This window comes from Schistocerca gregaria, chromosome 1, assembly GCF_023897955.1.
Source record: "Schistocerca gregaria isolate iqSchGreg1 chromosome 1, iqSchGreg1.2, whole genome shotgun sequence".
NCBI lineage: Eukaryota > Metazoa > Arthropoda > Insecta > Orthoptera > Acrididae > Schistocerca > Schistocerca gregaria.
The window spans coordinates 1071781491-1071808127 of record NC_064920.1 but is presented as its reverse complement, the minus strand read 5'-3'; the positions used below and the strand labels follow the sequence as shown (position 1 = coordinate 1071808127).

Below are 26637 nucleotides of genomic sequence, written 5' to 3'. Positions count from 1 at the left end.
TTCTGAGAATCACGAGAAGCTTAGTACACTACTGGCCATTAAAATTGCTGCACTACGAAGATGACGTGCTACAGACACGAAATTTAACCTACAAGAAGAAGATGCCGTGATATGTAAATGGTTAGCTTTTCAGAGCATTCACACAAGGTTGGCGCTGGTGGCGACACCTACAACGTGCTGACATGAGGAAAGTTTCCAACCGATTTCTCATACACAAACCGGCGTTGCCTGGTGAAACGTTATTGTGATATCTCGTTCAAGGAGGAGAAATGCGTGCCATCACGTTTCCGACTTTGATAAGGGTCCGATTGTAGTCTATCACGATTGCGGTTTTTCGTATCGCGACATTGCTGCTCGCGTTGGTCGAGATCCAATGACTGTTAGCAGACTATGGAATCGGTGTGTTCAGGAAGGTTATACGGAACGCCATGCTGGATTCCAACGGCCTGGTATCACTAGCAGTCGAGATGACAGGCATCTTACCCGCATTGCTGTAACGAATCGTGCAGCCACGTCTCGATCCCTGAGTCAACGGATGGGGACGTTTTCAAGACGACAGCCATCTGCACGAACAGTTCGATGACGTTTGCACCAGCATGGACTATCAGCTCTGAGACCATAGCTGCGGTTGCCCTTGACGCTCTATCACAGGTAGGTGTACTCAACGACGAACCTGGGTGCACGAATGGCAAAACGTAGTTTTTTCGGGTGAATCCAGGATCTGTTTACAGCATCATGATGGTCGCATCCGTGTTTGGCGACATCGCGGCGAATGCACATTGGAAGCGTGTATTCGTCATTGCCATACTGGCGTATCACCCGGCGGTATGGTATGGGGTGCCATTGGTTACTCGTCTCGGTCACCTCTTGTTCGCATTGACGGCGCTTTGAACAGTGGACGTTACATTTCAGATGTGTTACGACCCGTGGCTCTACCCTTCATTCGATCCCTGCGAAACCCTACATTTCAGCAGTATAATGCACGACAGCATGTTGCAGGTCCTGTACGGGCCCTTCTGGATACAGAAAATGTTCGACTGCTGCCCTGGACAGCACAATATCCAGATCTCTCACCAATTGAAAACGTCTGGTCAATGGTGGCCGAGCAACTGGCTCGTCACAATACACCAGTCACTATTCTTGATGGACTGTGGTATCGTGTTGAAGCTGCTTGGGCAGCTGTACCTGTACACGCCATCCAAGCTCTTTTTGACTCAATGCCCAGGCGTATCAAGGCCGTTATTACGGCCAGAGGTCGTTGTTCTGGGTACTGTTTTCTCAGGATTGTATTACCCAAACTGCTTGAAAATGTAATCACAGGTCAGTTCTCGTATAATATATTTGTCCAATGAATACCCGTTTATCATCTACATTTCTTCTTGGTGTAGCAATTTTAATGGCCAGTAGTGTATATGCCATCCAGACCAGGTAGCTGTCAAACACTTACTTTTTTTAATTTCTATACTTGGAAATACTGGAAAAACTTAATTAGCCCAGCAGAAAGATCGCGCCTGAAGTGACAAGGAACATCGCTCATGTGAAACACAACTCACATATTTCTCCCGCGGCGTACTGAAAGCTATGAATCAAGGCAGTCACGTAGGTGCAGTAATTTTTGACGTCCGAAAAGCATTTGAACTACATGTACGCTTATTATCAAAAGTACGATCGTATGGGGCACCAAGCGAAATCTGTGACTGTATTGAGGATGTTTTGGTAGAGGGGACGCAGCAAGTTATCTTGGATGAAGAGTCATCAATAGATGTAGAAGCAACTTCGGGTGTGCCCCAGAGAAGTGTGTTTTGGGACCCTTGCTGTTCATGTTGTAGATTAATGACCCTGCAAACAATATTAATATTAACCTCAGACTTTTGCAGACGATGCACCTATCTTTAATCACGCACTGTTTAAAAGAAGCTGCATATGCTTCACACTTAGTCATATCTTGATAAGATTTCAAAGTTGTCCGAAGTTTGGAAACTTGTTTTAAACGTACAGGGATGTAAAATTGAGCACTTCACAACAAGAGAATGCTTGTAACTACAATATCAGTAACTGACAGTTGGAACCGATCAAATCATACAGATCACGGGCTGTAACACTTTATGAGAATATGAAATGGAACGAGCACATAGTCACAGTCGTGGGTAAACCACTTCAGTTGGTTGGTAGAATACTGGGGAAATACAATCAATATACAAATCACTCGTGCGACGCATCCTAGAATATTGCTTAAGTGTATGGGACCCTTACCAATTAGAATTAACAGGTGATATTGCACGTATGAAGAGAAGGGCAGCGTAAATGGTCACAGGTTTGTTTGATGCGCAGAAGAGTCTCACAGAAATGTTGAAGAAACTGAACTGGCAGACTTTTGAAGTCAGACGGAAACTACCCCGAGAAAGCCTACATACAGAGTTTCATGAACCGGCTTTAAATGATGACTCTAGGAATATATTAGGATGGTGCATAAGTTCTTTGTGGTTTTGTTTTACATGTTGGTGTTACGGTTGCTATGGATCTCTTTATCGATTACTTTTTATTTGCAGTTAACTGTTGTTATTTGAGTTTAGATGTTGTCATTGTGTCATCTGTAAGTAGTAAGTGGAGCTGTGGACGCTAGAAAATGAAGTGGCAAGTGGAGAAATCGGAACATTTCCGACATGTTCTTCTGTTTGAATTCATTGTAGGGGTCACAGCAGCGGATGAAGCTGGAAACATTTGCGCCGTGTATGGGGATTCGTTTTAAGGAGGGTTATGTTGACATTACTGACTCTCTACGCACAGGAAGGTCTTTGGGATTTGATGAAGATCTTTTAAAACCATTAATCTACAATGACATATGTCAGTTTACTGAAGAACTGGCCAATGTGATGAAGTGTTATCATTCCACCATCATGCCATACTTGCATGAAGTGGTGAAGGTTCAAAAATCAGGTGTACGGGAACCTCATGCTGTAAACAGTCGGTGGCCATATGTGCATCTGTGCTTGCTCGTCATCTATTGGCTCATGAGCAACACCTACCATCCTATCCAGTATCGTTACTGGTGACGAGAAATGGTGTCTTTATGCTAACATAACAAAAAGAAAGGAGTGGTTGTGCCCTAACAAAGCAGCATCTCCCCGTACAGAGACATGCGCGCATCCACATAAGATAATTCTATACATCTCTAGGAACAGCGACGATGTGGTGTACTACAATCTGCTTCTCCGAGATTTAACCATCACTGTTGACATGTACTGTTGACAACTGAGACATCTTACTGACGCAATCGCTGAACAACGACCAGGAAGGCTAAGTGCAGTGATGCTACTCCACCATGACGCCCGCCCGCAGTCTGCTAGACTGGCAAGAAACACTACACATGAGTTGTGTTGGGAAGTCAATCCGCAACCACTTTATTCACCTGATCTTGCGCCCTCAAATGTTCACCTTTTTCGGTCTATATTGAACAACCTTCAAGGAACTTCCTTTCCGTATGAAAATGCGCTCCGAACATGGCTCGCCGGTCGCGGTGGCCGAGCGGTTCTAGGCGCTTCAATCCGGAACCGCGTGACTGCTACGGTCGCAGGTTTCAATCCTGCCTTGGGCATGGATGTGTGTGATGTCTTTAGGTTAGTCAGGTTTAAGTAGTTCTAAGTTCTAGGGGACTGATGACCTCAGATGTTAATTGACATAGTGCTCAGAGCCATTTGAACCATTTTTAAACATGGCTCGACCAGTTCCTCGCCAAGAAACCACGTGATCTCTACAGTCGCGGAATCTGAAAGTTACTCTTGCGTTGGCAGACTATTGTAAATAGTGAAGGAGAACATATTATTGATGACTAAAGTGTCTGTCTGTTAAATGTTTTCTGTTGTGTTTATTAAACTTGTGGCTCTGAGCACTATGGGACTTAACATCTCAGGTTATCAGTCCCCTAAAACTTAGAACTACTTACACCTAAGTAACCTAAGGACATCACACACACCCATGCCCGAGGCAGGATTCGAACCTGCGACCGTAGCAGTCGCGCGGTTCTGGACTGAAGAGCCTAGAACTGCTCGGCCACCGTGGCTGGCTATTATACTTGTGGAAAATCGGCAGAGACTTATGCACCAACAAATATTGCAACCCTCGTAAGAACAAGATTAGGTTAATTATGGCAAGCGCGTAAGCATTCAATCATTCCTCCCCCGCTACATAGGTGAATGGAATGGGAAATAGCCCTAATAATCGACACAATGGGACGTGCCCTGCCTTGCAATTCACACTGGTTTGCAGAATATAAATGTAGACGTAAATGTAGATTATCTAGCGCCGCAAGGTGCAGTTTGTCGACAGTGTCATGAAAGACATGAAACCTACGTCTAAACAACAGCACAGGGATAAATAGACTCGGATTTTCTCGATACGCCTACATTGTGTCTTCTTCCTGACTTAGGTGCTAATGTAAAATTTGATGACATCACGCATTTTGACGATCAAGTGGCAGTCTGCCTGCCCTGACTGACGTTACACTGTATCAGTCCGAGGTTATATGAACGAAGACGATGACGAACCCGATGAAGAAGCTCAAGAATGAATACAAAAAAGGAAGGTCGTCTGTCGTTACATCCTTAGAACGGAAGCCCTTTCGGTTATGGTCTCAATAAAAAAAGCGCTTGGCCAAGGGCGCTAGAGGTCGCCGAAGCAGAAGAAGATCATTAATTACTTTACAAAATAAAAGTGAAGTTTTGTTATGTATTTTCGGAAATTTGTATGTGCCTTTCTTCTGAAATGTTATGATAAACCAAAATTAAGAGCATAGATAAAAAGTTAAAGTTCTTTTAATTTGAGGTCTACGTTACGTTCAGCTTTCCTGTTCAAAGAAATGCCAATGAGCGCCAGCCCATTTTAAATGGTTTTGGAGGGGTACTCTTATTTCGACTTTATCATAATTCCACCTTACTCAGCCAAGCTTCCGTCGAATCGAACTCTTTGTTATTCTAACTTTTTCTGATGTTCCTTGAATTTGGTATTGTCGTGAGTAAGCTGTATGTGATATGGACATGGTTCCGGATAATCTCTGTCTTCATGTCAGAGCTAATTTCCTTCAGCTGTTCATGGCATATGAATCATAGGAATACCACAGGACTGGAACGTGCCATCATACGACATGCCCTCTTTCATACATGAATAATTCGAAATGTCCTACATTCGACACCTGAAAATGTCTCTGGGTCGCAGCTCAAGAAATTCTGTGCCAATGCTCGAAAAAGGTTTCATTTTAAGATGTTTTTTAGCGTATTTTAATGTAGGAAACGGGAAAAGGTTAAACCAGACAATCCAAGAAAGGTGGGGTACGAGATGTGTAAACACTTTCTAGGTAGTAACTTCTGTCGTGTTAGCGAGGAGTTGCAGCATCACACGGCGCAGTCTTCGCGCTCGGCTTCCTTAGTCTGTGGTTGTGAGCCGATGTCGACAGCAGACATTGGCAAGCAAGGAAAATTCTAGGTTTATTACCTACTGACTGGCAGGCACTGATGACGTGTTCCTGCAGTGTTTCTGCAGCATTCCGAGGCTTGCGTACACCAGAGATTTCAAATATTCTCGCAACCAAAAATCCAAAGGATTAAAATCGCGGAATGACCTGGTCTACGTAATGGATCTCCCCGACCACCCACTGCCCATTAAACGTCTGTGTCAGGTGTTCTCGAACATCTTGCAGAAAATGGTCTGTTGCTCGATTATGCATGAACCACATCTCCAGCCGTGGTTGGAATGTTACCTCATCTAGCAGGAGAGGAAAGTCGTTTGATAGGAACTGATGAGGATATATTATTTACATCATGGCAGCAACACCAGCAACCGTTACAAATTGTCTTGAATGAAAAACAGCCCACAGTTACACTAATTATGTTTATTCTAAATCTTGACCATGGTTTCAACTATAATAATATTGCCTTCTTCTGAAGTCATAATCTTTTGAAAATGAAAAACATCCTAGCCATCGGCTGCGTCAAGATCAACAAAATGAAAATAACTTCAACAGATATAAGCCTGTTTCGATCATAAGTAAAACTGCATATGGCACCGTATGTCCCCCGCCACTATATCTGTTATACTCTTGAGTACTTGAGTGCAACAGATGTAGTGGCGGAGGACATACGGTGCCATATGCAGTTTTACTTATGATCGAAACAGGCTTATGTCTGTTGAAGTTATTTTCATTTTGTTGATCTTGACTAGAAGGAGGAATCGGTTTGTAGGACATGATCTGAGGCATCAAGGGATCACCAATTTAGTACTGGAGGGCAGGGTGGAGGGTAAAAATCGTAGAGGGAGACCAAGAGATGAATACACTAAGCAGGTACTGGGAGACGAAGAAGCTTGCACAGTATAGAGTAGCATGGAGAGCTGCATCAAACCAGTCTTAGGACTGAAGACCACAAAAACAACAACATGACTTCTGAAGAAGGCTATATATTCTTATAATTGAAACCATGGTCAAGATTTATAATAAACATAATTAGTGCAACTGTGGGCTGTTTTTCATTAGAGATGATGCCGATATCTAACACCAATCAGCATATTTCGTAGTATGTAAGAGCACCAGCCCATTTCTCTGCAATGGCCAGCAACATCTCACAAATATACTTAATGGGCAATGGGTTACCATAGTCGGGAAGGTCAAGAACGTTGGCCATCGCGTTCACTCGATCTGAATCCCCTGGATTTTTAGTTGTGGGAATATTTGAAAGCTTTAGCGTATGCAAGCCCTATAATGATGTATGAACAACGCAGGAACGCGTCACCAGTTGCTGCCATCGCAACCCTGAGAAATCTGAAGATTTTCAGACAGTACATGATTCCCTTAAATGTCGGACAGAAGCATGTCTCACTATGAACGGACACCGTACTGAGAAACTCCTTTAGCCATGCCTCATAAGTCCAGATCACAGCAAGCATATTACATTAGATGCTCTGCGGTTTCACAGTAACAAAACAATGTGTTCTCATTTATATACGGTATTATGTAGGTAGTTCTTAAAAGCAAAGAAATGTATATACTTCTCTTAATATGTATAAATGACCTAGTAGGTCCAACAGCCTTTTTGTTGATGGTGCTGTTGTGTACAGAGAAGTCGCAACCTAGAAAATGCAGAAACACCTGCAGTGGATCAGGGAGTGGCAATTTACCCTTGATATAAACAAATGTAGCGGATTGCGAAAACATAAAAAGACCCTTTATCGTATGATTACACGATTGCAGAACAGTCACTGGGAGCAGTTACTTCCATAAAATATCTAGGATTTTACGTACGAAGCGATTTGAAGTGGAACGCCGACATGAGGTTAATCGCAAGTGAGACAGATGGTGGTGGTTATTGTTTAACGTCCAGTCGACAACGAGGTCATTAGAGACGGAGCGCAAGCTCGGGGTAGGGAAGGATTGGGAAGGTAATCGGCCGTGCCCTTTCAAAGGAACCATCCCGGCATTCGCCTGAAACGATTTTAGGGAAATCACGGAAAACCGAATGAGACAGGTGTCAGCCTGAGATTCGTTGGAAAAGTTCACAGCAGATGTTCATCCAGAAAGGAAATACCTTATAAAAACTTGAAACTTCGTGCCAGATCAAAACTGTGTGCCGGACCGAGACTCGAAGTCGGTCCGGCACACAGTTTTAATCTGCCAGGAAGTTTCATATCAGCGCACTCTCCACTGCAGAGTGGAAATCTCATTCCAGCTTATAAAAAACTTGTTCGCCCAATATTTCAATATTGTCATCAGTATGCGTTCTGTACCAGATAGGAATGATAGAGAAGATACAAAGAAGAGAAGCTCGTTTCGTACAGATTCATTTAGTAAGCGCGAAAGCGTCACGGAGATGCTCAGCCAATCCTAGTGGCAGACGCTGCAAGAGATGCGTTCCTTATTGCGGTATGTTCTACCATTAAAGTTCCGAGAGCGTACGTTCCTGGAATAGTCAGCCAATATATTCCAACTGGGTGACGTCGTCAGCAACCGCCGATGTATCGTAAGATGCACACCCTGTTCTTTTCAAGGGAAAACTACCAACTTTGCTTTGAAAACAACAGTGCGTGCACCTGTAGAAATATCGGCAGTTGTCGACGACGTCACCTGGCTGTATTCCCGTAAGTAATTAGAACATGGTATACATCATGAAAAGCAGTGTCTCACACCAATATATCGCTCCTTCCTGCGAATATCTCATGAAAAGGCTACCAAGAGAAAATTACAGAGATCCAAGCCGTCACGGAGGTTTGCCGTCCATCGTCCCTCATGCAAATCATACGCGACTGGAACAGGAAAAGGGGCTAGTGAGACTGGTAAAGAAAGTGCTCTCCACCATACACCGTAAGGTGGCTTAGAGATCATAGATGTAGATATATATGTATTTCTCGTCCGTTCCTGCTGCTGCAAGCGCTAGCAGCAAGATTAGTTGCTGATAAACATCTCGTTGCAGATATTGTTGTAACATATGCTCTGTGAGTCTGAAAATGTATATATTTGAATCTTGGGTCAAGCAAGCAGAATATTGCAGCCAAATGATTATCTTCAGTTTGTCCAAATCTACGGTCTGTTGGCTTGTCTAACTCGTCTTCTGTTACCTCTGCTACACTGCTGTCTGTGCTGTCTGTGCTGACTTAAACAACGTATCTGCACTTTTAAGCAGCAGACCATTGGTAAAATGGCTCACGAGACAGCTCTCCGGTGACATGGAAACATTAAGTAAAAGTTTCACATTCTGTATTTCTATAGAGTGTAATTAAATTCCCTTTACAGACGTTGAGGACTTGCAATGGGCACCAACACGATTGAATGTAACATAGAAACTCATGTCCGGAAACGTACCATTTTCCAGCCACAGGCAAAATACCACAAAACACGTTCAGTTCTACCGCGTTTTCGGTGCCACTTTCTAGGCTGTTTCGTATATAATTCACCGATCACTTGATGTCACGACTCCGAATCCGCTAGAGTACACCTTTTGTGGTCACGTGAAACCCTTGATTTACGAAACCCCTGTAGCATCCGAGGAAGACCTGCTGGCGCGGGTTACGTCTGCAGCGGATGCTGGAGGACCAGGGACTGGTGATCGTGCGTACTGGAGCATGGTAGGGAGGTACCATATCTGTGATGTTGTCGAGACCTACTTGTAGGATGACGCAGATGACAAGCAGCAGGAGTCGGAGAGCAACGCGTGTTGTGATATTGTGCGTGTAGCAGGAAAACGGTACATCTCCGGACATGAGTTCCTGTGCAAAACGTAATCGGCTCTGTCCCCTCTACATGTCCCCCTATATAGCTGAGAGAGTGGGCCACAACACGATACCTCTTATAAAGTACTGGTTTGACTGTATCAGCTGAAAAATGTCGGTATCGAGATGAAAGAATTCGATAAATCGAAGTAGCGATACTTTTTTTTCGCGTCTCTAGGCACACGGCTTGTACGTATCTACAGGGTGACAATTACTGAAATGTATGAAAAAAAGTAAGTTAGTTACAAACTACTGCGTGCTCACACTTTATTTAACATGTAAACTTCACTACAGACATTCGAATTTAGATTATGACATGTTCGATACGCCTGCCATCGTTGGTTCAAATGGTTCTGCGCAGTATGGGACTTAACATCGGAGGTCATCAGTCCCCTAGAACTTATAACTACTTAAACCTAACTAACCTAAGGACATCACATACAACCATGCCCGAGGCAGGATTCGAACCTGCGGCCGTAGCAGTCGCGCAGTTTCGGACTGAAGCGCCTAGAACCGCTCGGCCACCGAGGCCGGCGCCATCGTTGGTGATGATGTAGTGCAGGCGAATAGCGAAACTGCATGACGCGCTGCAGTGTCGGAACATCGATGCCGTCGATGACCTTCTGAATGGCTTCTTTCAGCTCAGAAATGGTTTTGGCGTTATTGCTGTACACCTTGTCTCTAATATAACCCCACAAAAAGGAGTCGCATGTGATGAGACCAGGAAAATATGTTAGCCTATCAAGGCCCATGCCTGTAGACTCTGGGAACCCCAGGACCAGAATGCGGTCCCTAAAGTGCTCCTCTAGGACATCAAACGCTTTCCTGCTTCTATGGGATCGCGCTCCGTTTTGCATGAACCACATCTTGTCGAAATCAGGGCCACTTTAATTAACGGGGATGAAATCATCTTCCAAAGCCTCCACGTGCCGTTCGGTAGTCATTGTACCATCAAGGAATATGGCACCGATTATTACGTGACTGGACATTGCACACCACATAGTCACCTGTTGAGGGTGAAGAGACTTCCCGATCGCAAAATGGGGTTCTCAGTCCCCCATACACGCCAATTTTGCTTATTGACGAACCCGTCCTAATGAAAGTGGGCTTCGACGCTAAACCAAACCATGTAAGCGCAACCGTGCAGTTTGAACGTCCTAACGCAAATCGTTCAGAGGTTATGACGATCTTATTTCACGAAGTTCAATAATTGTCATCCTGTAAACACCATTTATTCTGACATTACAATCTTATTAGCACGAGTGCGAATATTCCCACTTTTGTCGATTGACACCAGTCCGGAACGCATTACTCGGTAACTCCACATCCGATGGCGGCCTCCGCTCCGGTCAGACGACCAACTTCTGTGCTCCGTTTGCTCCGGAAGGCCTGCGATTGCTCGTCGCCTTCTACGATATTGCCGAAGACAACCGGATGGGGTGCGCTATGCGGAAACTCCAATTTATTCCCCAACGTCATCGGAAAGTCCCCTGGGCCGCAGTACCAGGAAAAGCGGGATTCCGTCATTAAGTGTTGTAGCCAAGCCACGGGGATTCCGTGCGGGACGAGGCCGTTGCAATACCGTCTTCAAAACTCCTGCTTGACAACTGCCTGACAAGAATCGCCTTACGTTTTAGTCAGTGCAGTCGATGAAGGGATCTCGAAGGTGAATTGCAGTTAATGCAAACAGACATGAACACCGTAAACAGTTACACAACAGACCCCGCTCACGAGCAGAACACGGTGAGCGCCATAACCTGATTTCCCAGAAACTTCGCTCAGTGGAAGAGCGGACAAAATAAGCTAACACGTGTGGCACCTGATCCGTAGATACTCGACCGTTGCTGAGAGAACGACGGTCAGAGTTTTCGAAGTACCTTATGTGTTAAGTCGAAGCTGTGGAACAGTGGCTAACGTCGCGGTTTCACACTTCTGTCCCCCGTTTAACGAAACCCGGCTATTATCGTTATTTTTGTTTTTGATTGATATCCCCGTGTCCATAGAAGGACAGTGCAGGAATGTTTTCCAGTACATACCAAAATGAAGGCGTCCTTATTTGTCTGTTAACTGCATCTGGTGAATGAATTGAAAAAGAAAAATGAGTTAGAAAATTATTTGAAATTGTTTCCGTTGAAATTCCTGTGGTGTATCTTGATTCATAATCAATAGCAGCGCCAGATTACGGTAAAGTGACCCGTTACGCGTGATCTGGCTCGAAATTATAGTCAATGCGCGAAATGTTCTGAAATGTTAATGAGGCTTCTTTCCCGAGAGAGATTCATACGAAGAAATGTCAGTGTGACAAACATGCTTTCGGGCGATGCACGTGGTGTTCGGAATTTCTATGTATCGAACGTTTCTATGATCAGTATCATCCAAGGGGAAGAATAAAATACTGATGAAGAATAAACATTAGAATAAAATATAAGAATTAATATAAGAATGAAATATAATAATGGAAGCAGCTAAGAAATTACGTCTAAGTATAAATGAAAATAAAACAAAGTTCATGGTAATAGCAAGAAGAGCTCATTTAGGACCAATCCAAAAAACTGGTTCAAATGGCTCTGAGCACTATGGGACTTAACATCTGTGGTCATCAGTCCCCTAGAACTTAGAAATACTTAAACCTAACTTACCTAAGAACATCACACACATCCATGCCCGAGGCAGGATTCAAACCTGCGACCGTACCAGTCGCGCGGTTCCGGACTGAGCGCCTAGAACCGAGAGACCACCGCGGCCGGCAGGACCAATCCATCGAACATCAATTCTAACAATACAGAAGACAGACACATCAAATAACAAAACCTTATAAAACAAGACATCGTAATGAGAATTCAAGCAGTGGAAATATGTCAAGGAGCTATACATACAGCCTCAGTGACCGAGCGGTTCTAGGCGCTTCAGTCCGGAACTACGCTGCTGCTACGGTAGCAGGTTCGAATCCTGCATCGGGCATGAATGTGTGTGATGTCCTTATGTTAGTTAGGTTTAAGTAGTACTAAGTTCTAGGGTACTGATGACCTGAGATGTTAAATGCCATTGTGGTCAGAGCCATTTGAACCATTTGCTGTACATAACATCGTAAGATCTAAGTTATTATCCAGGCAGGCAAAAATAAGAATATATCCCACCATCATCAGACCAATAGTGTGCTAGGCAAGCGATACATGGACTCTGACAATAAGTAAATAAACGCGTCACCTATAAAAATAAAGTACTGAGAAAAATATATGGAGCAGTGAAAGAAGATGAACAATGGAGAATAAGGAAAAACAGAGAACTCAAACAATTAGACACACTACCGTAGCAGAGTGAAAACTAAAAGACTCATGTAGTACGGACATGTGTGGAGGGGAGGGGAGAACAAGGTAATAAAGACTGTAACAGATGAAGAAGCTCAATGAATGAGACCACTGTGACGACCGGGAACGAGATGGAAGGATAACACCATGGGAGACATGCAGATGCTGGGTCTAGGACATGACGATGCAGCTGACAGGAAGGTGTGGAAGGCTGGAATGAGTGAGGCCAAGGACCAGCTGTGCTTTGTGTGGGCGGTAGAAATAAGTATGTAAGAATATGAGAGTTTAAAGAGATTGCAACCCCGGAGAATACCTTGGCACATACACTACTGGCCATTAAAATTGCTACACCACGAATATGAAATGCTACAGGCGCGAAATTTAACCGACAGGAAGAAGATGCTGTCATATACAAATTATTAGCTTTTCAGAGCATTCACACAAGGTTGGCGCCGGTGGTGACACCTACAACGTGCTGACATGAGGAAAGTTTCCAACCGATTTCTCATACACAAACAGCAGTTAACAGGCGTTGCCTGGTGATATGTTCTTGTGATGCCCCGTGTAAGGAGGAGAAATGCGTACCATCACGTTTCCGACTTTGATAAAGGTCGGATTGTAGCCTATCGCGATTGCGGTTTATCGTGTCGCGACATTGCTGCTCGCGTTGGTCGAGATCCAATGACTGTTAGCAGAATATGGAATCGATGGGTTCAGGGGAGTAATACGTGCTGGATCCCAACGGCCTCGTATCACTAGCAGTCGAGATGACAGGCATCTTATCCGCATGGCTGTAACGGATCGTGCAGCCACGTCTCGATCCCTGAGTCAACAGATGGGGACGTTTGCAAGACAACAACCATCTGCACCAACAGTTCGACGACGTTTGCAGCAGCATGGACTATCAGCTCGGAGACCATGACTGCGGTTACCCTTGACGCTGCATCACAGACAGGAGCGCCTGCGATGGTGTACTCAACGACGAACCTGGGTGCACGAATGGCAAAACGTCGATTTTTCGGATGAATTCTGGTTCTGTTTACAGCATCATGATGGTCGCATCCGTGTTTGGTGACATCGCAGTGAACGCACATTGGAAGCGTGTATTCGTCATCGCCATACTGGCGTATCACCCGGCATGATGGTATGGGGTGCCATTGGTTAGACGCCTCGGTCACCTCTTGTTCCCATTGACGGCACTTTGAACAGTGGACGTTACATTTCAGATGTGTTGCGACCCGTGGCTCTACTCTTCATTGGATCCCTGCGAAACCTTACATTTCAGCTGGATAATGCACGACCGCACGTTGGAGGTCTTGTACGGGCCTGATTTCTCAGGATCTATGCACCCAACTGCGTGAAAATCTAATCACACGTCAGTTCTAGTATGATATATTTGTCTAATGAATACCCATTTATCATCTGCATTTATTCTTGGTGTAGCAATTTTAATGGCCGGTCGTATATGTATATTACATAATAAACGCATGATACTTATTGTGAAACCCAGTGGTAAATTTGTGATTAATATTATGTCCTTGTATCCCCTAACTTCATAAGACACATTCGTGTAGTAACACTCTACGCACATGAGTAGTCAATTGAAAAAAATTAAATTAAACTAAAAGAGTGATCGGATTTCAAAAACTGGGTGCAAAAGTAAGTGGCTATAATGCTAGCCACTGTGCCACCATTTCGGCTGATACTACCCTCCGCTAAAAAGCAAGCAAATTACTTCTAAAACTTTGACCAACGTTTATCAGGAACGGTCGAGTATCTACGGATAAGCCGAGACTTGCGTTGGCTTATTCTGACTCCTCTTCCACTGAGCGAGGTTTATGGGAAATCCACTTACGGAACTTGCCGTGTTCTTCTCGTCAATTGATCGACAGCGTCGGACGTCGTGTTGTCACCGAGTCTGGCAGAGCACTCCATTACTAAATACTCTTAGAGAACACATTTACAGTTGAAAATGCCACCAGGCAAGGCAAGTTAAAGGGCAAATTTCATCATAGCCAGATAGGCGGCGTAGCTGAAAACGTCTACCAGTTATGAACAAAGGAGCTATGCCAGGTGCTCCGTTGAAACTAAAATCCACATTGAAACGAGTGGCCGAAGCCAATAGTGTTTTGGCGAATAGAGAGGGAACCGGGAAGAATCCAGGTATGTGAATCTCCGACATATTCAACGTCTCATAAGAGGAAGTCCAGAAGATCTTGAAAGGCCAGTATAGACAGTTTTGATAAGCAATGCCGCATGGTGAATAATTTCTACATTAGAGGCAAGAGAGACACACTTTAAAGGAAGTTCATAAAAAGGTACAGAGTTCAACAAATTTTGAAGGATGTATAAACAAACTTTGTAACATTCTTTTCACTCTAGGATACAGGAAAAAGGAGGGGAAGGATAACCGAAAATTTATGCAGCACAAAGTAGTATCTTTACAAAAGAATTACTTACCTATAAAGCCTCTGATAGTACAGACGTGTGTGTCGTCCAAATTGTCTACATGGATGAGACAAACACTATGTGATCAAACCTATCCGGACACCACCAAAAACATAGTTTTTCATATTAGGTGGATTGTGCTGCCACCTACTGCTTGGTACTCCATATCAGCGACATCAGTAGTGAGACATCGTGAGAGAGCAGAACAGCACAAAAGCGTACAGGCCGACCTCATCTGTTGACTGACAGAGACTGCCGACAGTTGAAGAGGTTCGCAATGTGTAATAGGCAGACATCTATCCAGACCATCACACAGCAATGCTAAACTGCATCAGGCTCCACCGCAAGTACTATGGCAGTTAGGTGGGAGGTAAGAAAACTTGGATTTCACGATCGAGCGGCTGCTCATAAGCCACACATCACGCTGGTAAATGCCAAACGACGCCTCGCTTGGTGTAAGGAGCATAAACATTTGACGATTTAACAGTGAAAAACGTTGTGTGGAGTGACGAATCACGGTACACAATGTGGCGATCCGATGGCAGGATGTGGGTATGGCGAATGCCCGGTGAACGTTATCTGCCAGCGTGTGCGGTGCCAAACAGTAAAACTCGGAGGTGGTGGTGTCATGGAGGGGGCTTGCATCCCTTGTTTTTTTGCCTGACTCTATCGTGGCATAGGCCTACATTGACGTTTTAAGCGCCTTCTTGCTTCCCACTGTTGAAGAGTGCATCTTTCAACACGACCGAGCACCTCTTCATAATGCACGGCCTGTGGCGGAGCGGTCACACGACAATAATATACCTGTAATGGATTGGCCTGCACCGGGTCCTGACCTGAATCCTATAGAACACGTTTGGGATGCTTTGGAACTCCGACTTCGTGCCAGGCCTCACCGACCGACATCGATACCTGTGCATAATAATGGGCTGTCATTCCCCAAGAAACCTTCCAGCACGTGATTGAACGTTTGCCTGCGAGAGTGGTTTTTGTTGGTTGTTGGTATGTTTAAGCTAAGGTCATCAGTCCCTGCGAGAGTGGAAGCTGTCATCAAGGCTAAGGGTGGGCCAACAGCATATTGAATTTCAGCATTACCGATGGAGGGCGCCACAAACTTGTAAGTCATTTTCGGCTAGGTGTCCGGATACTTTTGATCACATAGTGTATGTTCACACTTTTCACACAGCCTCGTACGGCTGGACTGACAGGTCACTATAGGATCTGTTAAAACCTGTTTCGAAGGAAAGGAGAATTATTATCGTCCATGCTAGCTGGGAGGACAGTTTCGTAGCGAATACCTATTTAAGGTTTGAATGTGGCCAGAAAATAGCCAATTATCACGACGACATGGGCTTGACAAATTAACAAAAATAGCTCAGGGAGAGATTAATACTTCTTCTATTATCTCACTCTAGTCCACCACAGTAGCTGTGTGAACAGCGCGCCGGTATTTTATGCCGGGTTGTCCGGGCTCGATTCCCAGCTGGATCGTAGATGTTCTCTGCTCAGAGACTGGGCATGTCGTCTTCATCATCATCATCATTTCATCCTCAACGACGCTTAAGTCGCTGAAGTGGCCTCACCTCAAAAGACTTTCACCAGGCGATCGGGCCTACCGGCCGGGAGGCTCTCGCCACATGATGTTTCATTTAATCTCACCCTGTCCTCGTTTTAGATAACGCCCTTTACCGCAATAGGGAACTTACTTGTGCTCCAGCGTCAAACTCCGCGAGGAGAGAAATGACACCCTATTTAAAAGAAAAGGATTTTTTTTTTTACAAGGACGTGCAAACACCCTAGTTTTATTCATTGATCAAAATGAACAAACCACACCATGCCACTTATAAAATAGACAGTATTTTATAAACATCAATAACCATTCAAATTATAATAAAAATTACAAAAATTAAAAGTCGCTATTTGCATAGAATGGGAAGAATTAATATCACAATCATTACCTACGCCATGAATTCATCGCTGTTTCATCCCACATAATTAATTACTTGTTGAGGTAACTTGGGCACTGCCAGCCGCTCACTAAAGGAGAAATGTAGACAAAGAATAGAAAAAATCTGTCTTAGTGAATGATTGCAGCTTTCTGCGATCGCTCACGTATCGAAGTCGGCAGCGTAGTGTCCCTTAGGATATTAAACTGGTACCAGAGGCGAGCGGTATCTCCGTTTATATCCTTCGGTTCCTCTCATTTCATTTCCTGGCATGTGCGCGAGATTCTACTGTGCACTGTTACAGAGGGGGCCTACGTGATGCTGCCACGTGTCTATGGGTCTCCTCATACAGTTACTATCTTTACATATGCTTTTGCATTTGCAGCGAACTTGCTGAAGCAACTTACCGACACATTTTTGTACTTGTTTTTATGTTATCCAAAGTAGGGGTGACCTGGCAGCACCACAGTTTTACTCTTCAGAAGTTGGATGAAACAATTAAAAAGACATTGATAAGAGTGAAAACGATTGTATGACGCTAGATGAGCTGTTGGTGATTCTGAATCCTGTGAGGACGATGGTGGCGCAAGCTCTGGTAAAATTTTATAGGTATAGAATTGAGATGCAGATGGGACCGGAGATGTATCGATAATTATGCACTAAGGATGTAGGATGACTAATGGGAAAGGCCAAGAGATGCAGCATATGTGGTAACACGAGAGCATAACCTAACATGAAAGTGTCTTTAGGTTTGCTGCCGGATCCTAAAACCAACTTGACTCGATATTTCGGCGATCCAACTGGTCGTCATCTTCAGGAGAATGCTGCTTCTACTGATGAGTCCCGCTGAGAACTGACGCCAGGTTGCAGATCGCCGTCCTATATAGGCCACCGTTCAGTACACGGCGCATGCGCCGCCCATCACGGTTTCTGCTTTCCAAGACAGGGAGGTGGCGCCGCCCTTAGTGAAACACTGCTGGCAACGATATATCGCAATCAAGGCTGCACCGAAGAACGTTCAGTTTTGAGCGAGATAATGCAGGATTCCATGTCTTACCAAGAGGAAACCCATTGTCTCTGTTGATTAAATTATCAGCCAACCTAATTTCAATCGCCTCTTTATAGACACTGTTCCAAAAACCGGAAATGTTGGTAACTACGACAGTTTCATCAAATTTCATACTGTGTCCCTCATCTAGGCAGTGTTCTGCTACAGCCGATTTTTCCGGCTGTTGTAGCCTCATATGACGGCGATGTTCCACACACCTGTCATGCACTGTGCGAATCGAACGGCCAATGTAAGCTTTCCCACATTGACCCTGTATTTTGTACACACCGGGTTTCCTAAGCCCCAAATCATCTTTCACAGAGCCTAGCAGAGCCCTAATCTTAGGTGGACGGAACACACTCTTGATGTTAAAATTCCTTAAACTTCGTCCAATCTTAAACGATAAGCCTCCAGTATAAGGAAGAAAGGCCACAGATGTATGTTCCTCTTCATACACCTCCGTAGATGGTCCAAACTCCATAGCCCGACGAATCTGCTTCTCGGTGTATCCATTTTCCTTAAAAACAGCCATCAAATGCTCAAGTTCTTGGGTTAAGCTGTCTGTGTCGGGAATGGCATATGCTCTCCGTACCAAAGTCCTAAGGACGCCACTGCATTGGTGTGGTGGATGACAACTCTTAGGGTGCAGATACCAATCTCTGTGTGTCGGCTTTCGGTGAACACTGTGTCCCGAGGCACCATCTGTTTTTTTATAACTTAACATCTATGCAGAGAGAGGATGGGGTCGACCCTTCATTTCAAAGAGAAGAAAGATTATAGTAAAGAGGATGGATCGATTTTGGAAACGATTTCATGGCCTAGAAGGTTAGGTGGTTGAAATTACTCTAGGAAAGGACAAGCAGTGTATGAGGTTGTAAGAAAGGAAGATAAGACTTTGTAAATGAGATGCAAGAGCAGGCAATAGTTCTCAAGTACGAGGAATACAGTTGTGTTTATGATTAGATTTCACAGGAGGCAAAAGATTGACGAAGATGAAGAATTTGATCAGCTGGTACAGGGAAGGACAGTAGGGTACGGTAAATTGAGACAGAGTGCATGACGTTCTGGGATTTGCACAGACTAGGATAGGATGACAAAGGCTCTTGTAGGTATATGTGATGGTCATGGGATTTATTGCTCTGTTTGGCCAGTTAGTAATTTCGTGAGACCTTCACGTATGTGATACGCTGTTGCAGAGGGGGCGTGCATGATGGTGCGGCACGTCCAGGTGGCGCTCATGTGCGGCGCAGTGACCATCGCCTACGCCCTCAGGGTCAACATGTCCGTCGCGGTCGTCGTCATGGCCAGCCACAACGCATCCAACACCGATATTCGGGTATGGCCTCTGCCAATTTTGACATACTGATTGCAAGAATGTGAAATACTTATTACTGTGTGTCGTGGCTCAGCAGTGATTGAATCATATCTTACAGAATGTCCGCAGTACATAACGAAAGGAATATAGAACACTCTATGGAAGATATATCAAGTGTCCCTCAAGGATCAGTGTTAGAGCCATTGTTATTTTTCTTTTTTTTTCATTCAGTTGTCTGACTATTTAATGTGTCACGCAATGACTTCCTCTCCTGTACCAACCTCATCATCTCAGAGTATTACTTACAACCAACGGCATCAAACATTAGTTGGATATTCCAACCTCTGTCCTTCACTACAGTTTTTTCAGTCTACAGCTCCCTCTGGCGCTATGGAAGGTACATCCTATGTCTTCACACATGTGCTCTCATCCTGTCCCTTTTTCTTGTTGAGGTTTTATCCATACTTCTATCCTCGCCTATTCTTCAGAGAACCTTCTCATTTCTTGTCTTACCAGTCCACCTAATTTGTAGCTTCCTTCAATAGCACCACATCTCAAACGCTTCGATTCTCTTCTTATTCACTTCCCCTACATTCCATGATTCACTGCCATACAGTTCAAAGCTCCCAGAAATTTCTTCCTCAAATTAAGTCGTTTGATAACTGCAGATTTTTTTTGTGCAGAAATGCTTGCTTTTCCTCTGGTAGTCTGCTTTTAATGTTCTCCTTGATTCATCTGTCATTCGTTATTTTGCTTAGAAGGTAGCAGAATTCCTTCATTTCGTCTACTTCGTGGTCCCCAACTTTCATGTTGGTTTTGTCACTAATCTTATTTGTGCTTCTCCTCATCACTTTTGTCTTTTTCCGGTTTTCTCTCAGCCCAAATGCTGTGCTAGTAGGCCGTTAATTTCATTCAATATAATTATTTCTCGCTTTCACTACGGATAGCAGTGTCATCATCGAATCTTATCGCTGATATTCTTTCACCTTGAATTGTAATCCTGCTCCTGAACCTATCTTTATTGTCGCAGTTCCTTGTTTGACGTACAGTTTGAGCACTGGGGGGGAGGGGGGGGGGGGAAGGTTTCATCTCTGACGTACACCCATTTTAATCCTAGCGCTTCATTCTTGGACTTTCATTCTTTTTTCTTTGTCTTGGTTCTTGTACAGATTGTGTACTGCCTATCTTCCCTACATTATGAGAATATTAAACGTCTTGCACAATTTTAAATTGTTGAGCGCTTTTCCTGGGTCGATAAATCCTGTGAACGTTTCTTAATTCTTCCTTCCATTATCACGTGCAGCGTTAAGTCTCTCTGGTACCTCTACCATCCCTAAAGCCGAACTGGTCGTCATCTAACAGATCCTCAATGTTCTTTCTTCCCTACATTATTCTTCTTTCCTCCTGTATCGGTGCTATATCTTATAATCTTCTTACAGTATAACTACCGCCTGTAAGTGGATGATCTGCTCTTGTCTGCGTGCCACATTAGACAATCTAATAGCGGCTACCAACTTCATTAACGAAGATCTCCAGGCAGCTTATCACTGGGTGAACATAACAGAACCCGAGCTGAGCTTTACTAACTCACAAGCTATCCTCGCAATGCATCAGTGACTCATCAGTCCATGTTTATGGGGAACATTCCTATATGACGTTCTGAATAATACAAAATGCCCTTTTAGTTCCACAATTGCCTATGTCGGTATAAAGTGGCGAGCGTGTGAATTGAAAATGACGTCGCTGGGTGCTGTAAGTCACTTGCAAAGCTTCCAACCTCTCTTCTACCTCCAACATTTCAATAAACGTTAACGATCATGATCAGTTTAGTCATTGTCGGTGTAAAATTATTTAGGTAGTTGCGAAAGGGGGGATCTCACACACTCACGTACTGGTAGACACGTGAAGGTTGAGAGATGTGGCCGTGTGCCTAGTACCCATCCCATTTCCCTGTTAGATTTAAATGTAGAGTCATCATTATTAATTTCAAATCAGTTTGATAAAAGAATGTGCATGGTTCGTATTCAGTAATTCACGACGAATGAAATATATAAACACAGTCACTGTTTTTTAAACAAATACGTCAACTCTAACAATTCCATGTCGCACCATTATTACAATACTTATTTCACTCTGGTTACTGTAACTCTGGAATATTTCCCACAGAAATTCCAAAGGTCTTGATGGAACTTGCTAAGAAATATAATTTTGTAGGCTTTCTCGTCAATCACACATTATTGTTAACTTCACTCACTTCAAATCTGAACACTGCTTCCTTAATAACTCCTTCTCATCACCTTTTCTTCTATTTCTAGTTAGTATTCTTCTTCTCATCAAGTTTCCTGTGCTTAAATGTCATCTAAATTGATCTCACATGTTATATTCATCAGCATTTCATGTAATGTCTTACTTCAAGATTCTTAGTACCTCCAGTAGACCCCAGCGATGGGCGATTAATTGCAATTAACCGATTAAACACAATTATTCCGGTAATATCACAGTAACAGCAAACAGCCAGGATTTAGTCACTGAAGTTCGACTCTATTTAAACCAACCCGTAACCATCGAAAATCATCTTTGCAATTCTGAGAATACAATGAGGTAACGTATCGTGTTCTGTGTATTATGGCTCGTAAATATCTGGGTATAATGGCCTCCTTGAAAGACTGTATTCTGAGACAGCGGAAACAGCAGCAGCTATCCTTCCGAGCCTCACGTAAGCGTATTTACAACAGTATTTGTGGTAGAAGCTAATATATTAATTAATTTTATTAATAAATGTTATATAAGTATTTCGGCGAAAATAAAATATGGTAATCATGTATTTCATAAAATAGAGCAAGTTTTGTTGGTTACAAAAAGAGAAATATAATGTGAAAGCATTGCTTTTCTTCTAACAGACCTTTTCATTAAAAAAAAATTGTTTGAGTACCGCTTTCTAGACATAAAAACAAGACCTAACTTAATAATTAACTGAATAATCCATTATTAGGTTACGATTAATAGATCCATTTTAATAATCTAAAAGGCCAAGTAACTAACACTTACTCATAATCACCCACAATAAGTTTTTTCAGAGACATGAAAAGAAAATGGTTGAGGGACTAGTTTTGTTCATAATCGAGTACAAGGCCCAAACAGTGACATCTACCATCTCTTGGACCTCTTTTTACGATCCCGTGTGAGATTTGGCACACACCACTGTATAGTCATATTACCTCTTCCAAGTAACTACTATCCTCGTTGCGGTAGTCCGAAGACACAATTAACATTCAAGTTATACCGACTGCTTCATGACAACTCTAAATATATACCCTCGAACGTAACATTCATACACCAACAAAAATCATGGCCTTCCTGATCATTATATTCTAAAACACTTTCAGTCTTTCCTCCATGAGATTATGTCAAGTACTTCTGAACTCCAAACACTCGACTATTGAACAACCTGTCTCATAACATGAGACAAATTACAGATTTCTTCTGCTTCAGAAATACAGTATCATCCTATCTCTGAAAATAATGGTGGCTCTCCTTTTACTTTTCGTTGAGTTCACTTAAAGAGTAGTTCTTAGTCTCCATATTATCACATAAAGTATTAAATCGCGTTTTAACTTCCTGTCTCCCTTTTCTCTTCCCTACTTTTTTCAATTTCCTTTTTTCTCATCTTTGTAAGTATTGATTGTGTATCACCTGGTACAATACAAATAAGATCATTACTAATACGAGCTAATTAATCGACTCTTAATCAGAATCGCTCCGCTCCACCACTGACACCAAGAAAACACATACACAAGCTAATGCAAAACATCTGTATCAAATCCCTCTGTGTAACGCTCCCTTAGAGACACGAAGACAAGCTTAGTCTGATTACAGCGTGCACATACACATTTCACAAATCATTCTTCCCGCGCTCGATACGCCAACGGAACGGGATTAGGCGGCAACTGCCATGCATTGCTATAGCCGACCTTAACGGTGGTTTGAGCAACTAGTACTTTACTAGGCAAGGGCCTTTTGGAGATGGTATCCCTTGCCATTCCTCCGACCTTTGAACTGATTTCAACAGCTTGTTGCAGATGGATTTATAGTGGCGAAAGACGAAGTGATACAGTGGTAACATACGGCACTCCCTTCAGGAGAACGGTGTTTCAAATCCCTGTCCAGACATAAAGATTTAGATTTTCCATGATTTCCCTAAATTGCTCAAGACAAATGACAAGATGGTTCTTTCGGAAAGGATACGGTCGATTTCCTTCGTTAGCCTTCCGTAACTGGAGCTTGTGTTTCTTCTCTAATGATCTTGTAAGCGATGAGACGTTAAATCCTAATCTTCCCCTAGTTTAATGTGGCCTCCGACTCATAGTGCAACATAGCACTTTTCGCAGATACAGATCTTTTCAGATGTCAAAGAACTAATAAATAATAGAAAAAATCCTAGCACTGACAGGGGTATTTAATCCATGGCCCTTGATCTGCAGGCTGACAATATTCCAGCCACTAAGCCATACGTAGTTACTACTGTGTAATGCATTTATATACCCATGTGTGTATTTATTTAATTGTTATGTAAAATATGTATGCCAACGCTATATAGTGTCTATTCTGGTCCAAGAGAGAACCTAAAGAGCCCAATCTCGCCGTAAAAACAATAAACTAACAAAAATAAATATCTCACGTGTTGTGTAATAGAACAGTATCTCCTCATTAATCTCCATGACCTCGAGTGCTATCCATTCTTCACCCAACGAATTAAAAATCCTTGGCAAGTCTGTCACACTGATTACCCAATAATAGATTTGTATCCTTGGTATACATGGACCATAAATTTATTCTGATCGGCTAAAACGCATGAGAAGGCTCTGAATGTGAAGTTAATACCCCGTCGCTCCTCTCTGGGCCCTAAAATCTGAAGTAACACTTCAGGGCAGGGCTCTATGAGGCGTTGGAATCGTTCTGGATAGATATACTGACCTACACATCTTTCGGTGCTACCCACAAATAGTACTGTGAAGCATTGCTGAGATCAGTGAATCAGTGAACATATTTGAGTGTAGATATCATCTCAAAAACGCTGGTGATCTGGGGAGGCGAATTCACGAGTGCGTTCATCAAGCCACCTGCGATCGACCAAAGAGTGGTGGCATCTCGCACTGTCCATCTTCACCAGAGCACTCTAACACTAGACAAGGACACAGTGATCTGCAAGAATGTTCACGTAATGCGCGACTGTCATTGGTCCCTGCAGCTAGGCAATGGAGCACAAAATGGCTCTGAGCACTAAGGGACTTAACATCTGAGGTCATCAGTCCCCTAGAACTTAGAACTACTTAAACCTAAGGACATCACACACATCCATACCCGAGGCAGGATTCGAACCTGCGACCGTAGCGGTCGCGCGGTTCCAGACTGAAGCGCCTAGAACCGCTCGGCCACACTGGCCGGCCAATGGAGCACAATTGCGAGTATACAAACATAGCCACACCATAATTGAGCCACTTCCTGCCTGGGAACAATTTTGTTCAGATGCAGGAACTACTGTTTCATGGGGCATACGCCACAGTCTCATGCAGCCATCAGTGGAATGCACCTGAAACTGGGATTATTGGATCGTGTTACGTACCCTCCCTGATCATCCATGTTCCCTGATCCAGTGATGATGTCCGGGAGTTCCTACCAATCATTGACTTCTTTGTTGAGGTGTCAGGTAAGGGGTAGAAGTCGGTTGTTGTCTAGTGAGGTTCATGCAATAAATTTGTCTCTGTACAATCCTTATACAGGGGTGGACAAAAATCCGGAAATACCAAAAACACAACACATAACGGTACTAAATACGATGTAGGGAAGCCGTTGACGTTCAAAAGAGCTTCCAGTCGTTTCGGAATGGTTAAATACAGGTCCTCTACGGTTTCTAAGAGAATCTGATATCATTCTTCCTCCAAAATAGTGGCAATTCAGGTAACGATGGTGGAGGTGGATAATGAACAGCCGGCCGCGTTGTGGCCGAGCGGTTCTATGCGCTTCAGTCTGGAACCGTGAGACCGCTACGGTCGCAGATGCGAATCCTGCCTCTGGCATGGATGTGTGTGGTGTCCTTAGGTTTGTTAGGTTTAAGTAGTTCTAAGTTCTAGGGGACTGATGACCTCAGATGTTAAGTCCCATAGTGCTCAGAGCCATTTGAACCATTTGATAATGAACATGCACCCTTCTCTCCCACGTGCACCACAAAGGTTCAACATATCCGGTGACTGTGATGACCAGGGAAGGTGCAGCAATTAATCTTTGTGCTCACAAAACCAGTCCTGGACGATGCGAGATGTGTAACAGGGGGCCTGTCGTCATGGAATACAGCTTCACCATTAAGGAACGAGCATTGTACCATGAGATCTATCGGATCAACCAAACTTATCACATACTGCCTGGTAGTTATGAGGCCTTGCAGATAAAACTTGGGGGACATGGAATAGTACGATATTTTGGCCCAGTTCTTCACTGAACCCCAGCTGTGTTTCACTCTCAGGAGCATCATAGGCTTTGGGTGGCTAATGCCAGATGTAAACTCTGCCAGAAGTTGGAAACAGAATTGAACAAGACTCACCTGACCAAATGACTTTCTACAATTGTTCGATTGTCCAGATTTTACCGCACCAGGTTTTCCTGTTAACAGGCATCACTCATGTGTGACTTTGGAATTCCATCTCGCCCTGCAATTCTCTGCTTATTGACCTCCCTTAATGTTGCTTTGATGATTGGTGGGTTGGTTGTTTGGGGGAAGAGACCAAACAGCGTAGTTGTGCTCTCATAGGGTTAGGGAAGGATGAGAAGAAAATCGGTCGTGTCCTTTAAAAGGAACCATCCTGGCATTTGCGTTGCTTTGATGCTGACAAGGCTCGCTAGTGTAACATTAAGTTTTTTAGTGACTTCAAATGTCGTCCTCTTATTTTCCGTCACAATCCTCTTCAATGATCGTCTGACACAATCTGTCAACACAGACTTTAGTTCGAATAGTAACAGATCGGGTGATGTTTTTCTCCTTTCCCAGTACGAGGTGCAAATCGTAGATACAGTGCCTCTTGAAATACCTAACACTTCAGCTACCTTGATTATGGAAGCACCGATCATACGGGCGCCAACAACCAGCCAACATTCGACTTCACTTAGCTCCGACACAATGCACTCACAACTACACATAATACTATTCTGACTATGACAGATATTCACAACTTATTGAGGGCATTTCGACCGTGCCGTTCGTGGTCAAATACAACAGCGCGACCTGCAGGCTTGGGTAGCATATTCATGCATGTTCAAGTATGTATGTAT

General features: G+C 43.6%; 1 protein-coding gene across 1 annotated transcript in view; it reads left to right on the top strand.

The window, feature by feature from the left end:
* Positions 1 to 26637, top strand: part of LOC126281644 (putative inorganic phosphate cotransporter) — a 154530-nt gene that overhangs the window by 54966 nt on the left and 72927 nt on the right. Inside the window, exon 2 of the mRNA XM_049980781.1 lies at positions 19196 to 19335. Within this exon, the coding sequence (XP_049836738.1) occupies positions 19196 to 19335 (140 nt within the window). The remainder of the gene's footprint in view (positions 1 to 19195; positions 19336 to 26637) is intronic.